The sequence below is a fragment of the Oncorhynchus gorbuscha genome, linkage group LG10, assembly GCF_021184085.1.
Source record: "Oncorhynchus gorbuscha isolate QuinsamMale2020 ecotype Even-year linkage group LG10, OgorEven_v1.0, whole genome shotgun sequence".
Classification (NCBI taxonomy): Eukaryota; Metazoa; Chordata; class Actinopteri; order Salmoniformes; family Salmonidae; genus Oncorhynchus; species Oncorhynchus gorbuscha.
Window position 1 is genome coordinate 34,482,038 of NC_060182.1, and position 7,779 is coordinate 34,489,816.

The following is a 7,779-nucleotide window of genomic DNA, read 5'->3' on the forward strand; positions in this document are numbered from 1 at the left end:
TTTCCACATCTTTATTTTGACAGTGTGTTTTAAAGACACACTGCAGCTATATTTGAACTTTTCGTGTTGAAAAACAATATCCCACGTATAAGTACAGTAATATACACACACTTAAAGTTAACAAAATGTGTTTTGAGCAAAGTAGGTTTTTGTTGTTGTTGACACAACCACAAGCTTCAAATATTATGCCATAGAAGGAGTTGGTCGGATGTGATGTCATCGGCCTCCCTCCTTGGTTGTGGGAACATCCTGTGCCATGTAATGTCATACCTAGAACCTATTGAGATGTGCCTTTTGTTCAGTAAAACAGGTGCTAAATGAGGTAAAGAAGGGGCTGGAGTGCCTCTTTAAAATGCCATCAAATCTCTCCTTTCTAATGTTCATTTCACGGATGAATATAATTATCTTGTTTTTCTTTCTCAGAACTGCACTCTTTCACATGCAGAAGGGAATTCTGTGTTTTGACTACTCACCTGAGCTCAACGTTCTGGGTATGTGTAGAAGTAATTCTCCGTACAGTGCTGTTTATGATGTCTAATCCAATTACATATAAAGTCAGTTACAAAATTATTGCCACCCTTGATAAAGATTAGCAACAAAAACTGTATAAAATAAATAATACATGCTTATCTATATTGCATGCTCCAAACATTTAAAAATTATATTATTTTATATTAGAATCGAAAAAAGCATGTTTTGATTCCACTGGTCCTGGGGCCCTTGTTAAGGTCAACAGCATCAGTAACTTTAGGAGGCTGACACTTCCAGTAACCCCAAGCACACATCAAAATCCACAAAGAAATGGTTAATTGACTACAAAAATCTACATTTTGCAATGGCCATTGACTTGAACCCCATTGAAAACCTGTGGTGTGAATGGAAGAGGACAGCCTATAAGCGCAGACGAAGGATATCAAGGATCTGGAAAGATTCTGTATGGAACAATGGTCTAAGATCGCTCCCAATGTGTTCTCCAATCTCATTAAACATTACAGAAACATACTAAGGGTCATTATCCTCACAAGGGGAGGGTGCTGGAGTATTGAAAACAGAGGTGCCAATCATTCTGACCCCTATCTTTGAGTTTTTAAAATTTTTATTACTTGTGAAACTAAATCTCTTTCTCTAAGCAAGATGTATTAGTATAAAATAATATAATTTCCCTTTTTTTTCATGCAATATAGCTCAGTATTTATATTACTTATTTTATACAGTATTCTTTGCTGATCTTTCTGTAGCTGTCAATCTGGGTATTATTATTTTGATGCAATATCCCATGATGTGTGTTTGTCCGCGCTTGTTTTCCAATGTTCCAGTGACTGGATGCTTCGATCGGGTTGTGAGGGTCTGGAACCCCTATGTGACCAATCAGGCCACATCACAGATGAAAGGTCACAGCACCATCATCACTCACATCGCTGTCAACGGCAGAGACAACAAGATCATCAGTGTCTCCAAAGACAAGGTCAGATGTCCAGCATTATCACTACAGGGACACTCAATGTCACCCGTTGACTACTCAGATTTGTAATGCTCATTTAGACCACAAAACAGGTCAGGGTCATTTCTTCCTGTTCCAGAATGTGCGGGTGTGGGACCTGCAGGACAGTGTCTGCCTCCAGAACATCCAATCCAAGAACGTCAACATGGGCTGCTTCCCCATCACCAGCACCTACTATAACCACACCAGTAACACCATGGTGATGGCTACGTACCTAGTGTGTGTTCGTTATTGCCTTTAACATGTGTACTCATACACACTCTATTGGTTGTGTAAAGGTTCTTTGGTATTGCTGTGTATTTATTTCCTCATGTTTATGTTGCGCCGGTCAGATTGGAGTTCTTCGAGGGTCTATGGAGGATGCAAACTGCTCTGTACCCACAGCTACAACATCACACGAACAGCCACTCTGTGCTGCTCTCTACAACTCCAACTTCAAACAGGTTGGTGACGGTTCGATACTTGGGAGTGAGGTAAAGGTCAACTAAGGGATGATCATACAACCTATTGAAGCTAGGTAAACCCACCTTCTCTCCACTGCTCTGTGCCCAGGTGGTAAGTGGGTGCCATGCGGGCGTGGTCAGTGTGTGGGACATCCTGACGGGGGAGAAGGTAATGCAGTTCCAAACGACCCCTGAGCGGCCAGTCGAGGTCACTGCCATGGCATTCGACGGGCCCAAACGCCGCCTCATCACCGGGTCTAAAGACGGCACCCTGCGTCTCTGGAACTTCAACAACGGGGCTCTCCTTTCTGAACTCTGCCCCCTGGTGGACAGCAATGAGGTACTGCGCTGTATCCTGCAGGGCACTGGTCCCTAAGTGACAGACCAGACTTGTCTTTCTTACCACCAAGCAATGCCGTTCGGCTACAGAAACAATACTTACTGAAATGACTTGTTGGCAGGTTACAGGGATTCTGTACATCAACGAGAGGATTTATGTTTCAGGCTGGAGCAAACGGGTCATGTGGTATCTGTGAGTGCTTCATGTTTTTACATCTTTGGACTGTATGCAACTTTTAAGCACTTTTTTGGCTGGCAATTGGTCAACTTGTGTGGCTTTTGTATGTTGTATCTGTATTATTTGTATCGTTTGTGTCTGTATGTTTACTTCTCCCCATCTGTCTGTCTGTCTTTCCTCCTGTCTGTCCGTCCGTGTGTCAGGGACAATAAGGATGAGGATAAGATGGAGCACCGCGTGTGGAACCAGTACCACTCAGACGACATCTATTCCATGCACGCCCACGGCAGCAAGATGCTGGTGACCGCCTCCTACAGCGGTGACGTCATTGTCTGGAACATAGATTCAGGGCAAGCCTTCTGCCGTTTCAACGCTAGCGAGAGCCCACTGCCCCTCTTACCCATACGGGTGAGGCGAGACACAATGGAGCGCTGACATTTTGTTTGTCTGTTGATGTTCATGTTGAGTTTCTAATCAGGTGATCGAGAAACCAGGCCAGGTGGTGACTGTTATGAGTCCAGACGGTTTGGGGAAGGAGGATGAGGACGATGTGTGGCTCCGCTCTATGGTGGAATTTCTTGAGACCGTGAGCCAGACTCTCAACCCTCAGGCTCGCCGTCCCAGCTGTGCCAACCCTGCCCACACCAACGTCATACAGGTACACGTGTGTGTGTGTGTGTGTGTGTGTATGTGTGTGTGTGTGTGTGTGTGTGTGTGTGTGTGTGTGTGTGTGTGTGTGTGTGTGTGTGTGTGTGTGTGTGTGTGTGTGTGTGTGTGTGTGTGTGTGTGTGTGTGTGTGTGTACACTGACTTTAATACGCATGTGTGAGTGTGTGTGTACTGATGTAGAGGTGTTTGTGTCCCTCAGCAAATCAATCAAGCCCGGCGTTGCAGTATTCCAGAGCCCCCTCCTGATCCTGTGATTCAGGGGCCTCGCGCCAACATGCGGCATGTAAAAGAATGTTTCGATGCTTCATCTCTTTTTGTATGTTGCCCGTTGTGTAAGGGGTTTCCATTACAGGAGGTTGGTGGCACCTTCATTTGGGAGGACAGGCTCGTGGTAATGGCTGGAGCGGAATGGGTGGAATGGTATCAAATACTTCAAACACATCATTTGCATGTGTTTGATGTCGTTCCATTTATTCCGTTCCAGCCATAATTATGAGCTGTTCACCCCTCTGCAGTCTTCTGTGGTTTCCATGTATTGATGTATGTATGCATGGGTGTGCATGTTTCTATGCATCCCACAGGGCCGGAGGGGTAGCATCTCGGCTCCAGTCTCTGCTTTCCTGCCCCAGCCGGTCACAGTCTCCATGGGTAGGCGGACGACACTGCTGCCCAGACGCAAGAGCAAAACCATCAACCTAGACGAGCTGGAGAAGCCTCGGTTTGCAGTGGAGAAGGTACTGGCTGGCTGACATATACACTGTAACCTATCTGACGGTTTAACGTTGTTCACCTTGATTACTGACAGAGGATGTCAATGACTGTCTCTCCCTCTCTTTCTGACGAGCAGGTGTTGTTTCTGGCCACCCGTGAGCGTAGCCCTGACACGGCCATCCTCCTGACCAGCTCAGCAGACGGCTACATCTACGCCTGGTCTATCGGCCGTAACGGAGGGCTGCTGGGGAAATTCCGTGCCGTGCATAGCAAGGGGCCAGTCATCTGTGCCATGTCCACTGACAGACAGGACCAGATACTGCTCACTGGAGACAGCAACGGATACATCACGGTAGTACTGGAGGGTTTGGACACCATAGAATATGTCCATGTGTTGTTTATCTATGTTGGCTACACCAACTGATGTCTTTGAGTGAAGGGGACAGTGGTGAGAAGTGATCAGGGAGGAGACATTGGCAGGATGTTTTACAAATCGACTATAGACTGATAGTATCTTTTCTCTCTGTTTTTCTTTGTTCACGTCATCCCTCTACACCTGTATTTCCTTTTCCGCAGCTGTGGGACATTGAGAAGTACTGTTACCGTATGAGTGGTGGGGTGGCTGAGGAGGAATCATCCAATGAGGACTCTCTGAGGTTGCCTCAACTCATACCTCCCTACTGCAAAGTGGAAGGACCACGGAGGCTGGTGGTGGAGCAGGACAAAGAGGTAACTCGACAGCAGTGCACACAGAACATAATGACACACCAAAATATTTGTTCAAGTTACAGAGCTTTAGGGAGGAGGGCAGGTTAGGATGAATGTGTAACAGATCTGAAACTAGCTAGTGGTCATTGATGATGTCACCTTACGTAGACGGAACAGACTCTGTCAGAAATAGATTTCCCACTCATTTCTATTATCCCTCTCTGACCAGATTTTGCAGGGACGGAGTGTGTCCCTGATCCCCCCTAGGCCCCTGAGTTCCTGGCGCTGCCACCTGAAAGGGATCGTTCATCTTGAGTATGTGGAGCGTTTCCGCCTCATCGTCACAGCCAGCCTGGACTGTAACGTACGTCTGTGGACCACCGCTGGCAGATACATCGGTAAGCACCACCACTACCACCACTGTAGTTATGTGTATGGTGTCATTAGTTTGAGAACGTCTTATGGTTCTATGTAATATGTTTTATCATCAGCCACAAGGGGGCAGTGTTGGTACGCTCCAACTACTGTATGTCTACTAATACTGACAACTAGTACCCGGTCTGTCTCTACATCTCAGGTACATTTGGGCAGGGCCTGTGGCGGGTGGGCGACCCCAAGGCCCTCCACACAGAGCTCCCAGTGGACCTGAAGAGGATGGGGTCCTGTCAGACACTTAAAGTCCTTAATGAGGGGAAGTACCCGCACTGGGGGTGAGGGGAAAAGTCCAAATGCGCAAGCCCTTCTGTCTCCATAATGTGAACTATATGGCTGATGAAAGGGACTTTCTACACACAAAAACATGCTAGTCATGCACTGTACCCATCATGCACTGTACCCATCCATGCACTGTACCGCACAGGGGCGGCAGGGTAGCCTAGTGGTTAGAGCATTGGACTAGTAACCAAAAGGTTGCAAGTTCAAATCCCCGAGCTGACAAGGTACAAAATCTGTCGTTCTGCCCCCGAATAGGCAGTTAACCCATTGTTCCTAGGCCATCATTGAAAATAAGAATTTTTCTTAACTGACTTGACTAGTAAAATAAAGGTAAAATAAAATAAATAAAAAAGTACCCATCCATACACTGTACCCATCCATGCACTATTACTGAGTCTGATGTTTATCCAATCATGTCATCTGTCTGCATCTCTTTGATGTCCTCCTATGCCTTCTTAGCTGTGCCAAACGCATCCTGGAGGGCCTGACTGCACAGAAGAGTCAGCAGTCAACAAAGTTTGGTGGGGTCACAACACAGCTGAGGGAACTGGTTCCTACCGACCCACGGATCGTCAAGTACACCGACGAGCAGATTGAGAACACATGGAGACTGTGGCAGGAGAAGGGAAGGCAGGTGAGTTACAGATGCCATCCACACTCACAGTAGCCAACGTACATCAGATTAAAGTAAAGGACTGACTGCAACACACCTGTGTGGTTACTGTGCCTAACGATCGAGTGTTGCTTCAACTGTCCTTCCCTCAGACCAGCAGCATTTTAGGACGAGCATACAAACAGAAAGTGAGACATCACCTTCCGTCCTGTATCCCTAACCTCCAGACAACCTTCAGCAGTCAAGAGCAGGTAAGACTCATACCTTAAAGAGCCTACAACTAACTCTATGGGACCATTTCCTGGCCTTAGATGTGTAGTTCTCTGTCATTTTTGAGAGGGTATAAGGCACCATCTCTGTTGTTCGAAGTCAAGAGGGATAATGATGTGCCTGTTTATTTATTTAGTTTGTTTCTCTGTCTCTCTGTAGTTGAGGGTGTATAAGGCCTTGCCCTACAGCGTTCTGCGGCCCGTCACCCTGCCCCCTGTCCCAGAGCTTCTGAAGGACCATCAACACAGGTTAAATGAGGGCACAGACACTGCCGCCAAGCAGAAGAGGAGCACTAAGCGCCGGCCCCACTCACACACACGCTACCTGGCTGCTCCTCCATGACCAGCACCTCCCCGGTGCTAATATGACCCTCGCTGATTACACTCAGAAATAAAAATGAGTCTGGCAAGGCACTATTTCATGTGTTTGTTTTAGACGGATCAGGTCGAGGCAGTTATACAGGACACGTGTAATGCTTTTTGTCATATGTGATGAAATGGTGAAGAGCGCATTGATTTTTTTAAATTTATTGCACGTTTAGAGGATATCAAAAAAATATACATTTTCTCAAAAAATGTGGAGAGTTTGAGGGAACAAGTAATATGTACAAGCCATGTGTGTCTAATAATTCTCCCGGGGTTTAGATCTCCTCTCCATCTGAGAGAGAGTTGGAGTTTGGTTATCAGGTTTCATTTTCCAGCTTTGACAGGCTTGGGACCTCCCCTCTCCTGCTTGGACCAGCCGGGTCACTTCGCCGAATGAGAGGGTTGCATCGGTGTTTGCTGAGGTCCCACCAGTGGTACTTTAAGAAATGCCAAAAGGTCAGCAGCAGAACGTACCGATTGTAAAATATGAATTGAATCCCCAAAGCAGTTTCCCCGCTGGAATCCTGAAGATTCTTCAAACCACTCTAGAAATTCTGATCCCCCTCTTGCAGTCATATGAATCAAACCCACTGTACAGACTCCATTCCACGTGGAGAATATTATTGCCTTTCGTGAAGCTGAGACTTATTGAAATCTGAAAATATATACTTTTGTCTACTGAAGCAATGTATCTGAGTCAACTTTTTTCTTGAGAAATAAGAGGGTGAGGTTAGAAACAACAGGACAAATATATAGAGCGCTCCCCCATTGAAGAATTTAAGTATGGTTGTTGATTTGCTGTCTTCTTTCGTTTGGCCCATCATGGGTTCCGCTACTTATGGAAGATAAAAATGCAATTTGAGCTTTTGATAAAGGGGAAAAGTTCATGGTAAGCAAAAATGTGACACTATGGTGTGGTTGAGTGACGCTGCCCCCGAACAAAGCCAGCTGCCAGCCACACCTTGGAGTGGCACCGCAAGGCCTTGGGTAACTGCAAGAGGGTGGTGCATCATCTCTCTATGATTTTTTAAACATTTACATGTTTTTGTTCTTTTATGTAACCTACCCAGGCTAAACCCGGATGGCGCTGGGCCAATTGTGCGCTGCCCTGTGGGACTCCCAATCACGACCGGTTGTGATACAGCCTGGAAATGAACCAGGGTGTCTGTAGTGACGCTTCAAGCACTGAGATGCAGTGCCTTACACCGCTGCACCACTCGGGAGCCCTCAGTGACTCTCTTGTTTACTGCACTGTACAATTGGATTAGC

At 46.4% G+C, this 7,779-nt stretch overlaps 1 protein-coding gene across 1 annotated transcript; it reads left to right on the forward strand.

Moving 5' to 3' along the window:
• Window positions 1–455: 455 nt before the first annotated feature.
• On the forward strand, window positions 456–7,143 carry LOC124045117 (WD repeat-containing protein on Y chromosome-like). The gene is made up of 17 exons (XM_046364357.1): window positions 456–491; window positions 1,317–1,465; window positions 1,581–1,720; window positions 1,834–1,944; window positions 2,054–2,284; window positions 2,406–2,476; window positions 2,665–2,869; window positions 2,940–3,119; window positions 3,329–3,412; window positions 3,711–3,863; window positions 3,977–4,192; window positions 4,417–4,569; window positions 4,778–4,946; window positions 5,126–5,258; window positions 5,722–5,896; window positions 6,028–6,126; window positions 6,305–7,143. Exons 4-17 carry the CDS (start codon window positions 1,855–1,857, stop codon window positions 6,485–6,487), a joined length of 2,142 nt encoding a protein of 713 aa, XP_046220313.1. The 5' UTR covers window positions 456–491; window positions 1,317–1,465; window positions 1,581–1,720; window positions 1,834–1,854; the 3' UTR covers window positions 6,488–7,143.
• The last annotated feature ends 636 nt before the right edge of the window (window positions 7,144–7,779 follow it).

What these genes read in the sequence shown, in the direction of transcription:
- LOC124045117 (XM_046364357.1), top strand. Translation starts at nt 1,855, where the DNA reads ATGGAGGATGCAAACTGCTCTGTACCCACAGCTACAACATCACACGAA. An exon ending in ACAACTCCAACTTCAAACAG is followed by an intron (nt 1,945 to 2,053) that starts GTTGGTGACGGT and finishes CTCTGTGCCCAG; the next exon opens with GTGGTAAGTGGGTGCCATGC. An exon ending in CCCACACCAACGTCATACAG is followed by an intron (nt 3,120 to 3,328) that starts GTACACGTGTGT and finishes TGTGTCCCTCAG; the next exon opens with CAAATCAATCAAGCCCGGCG.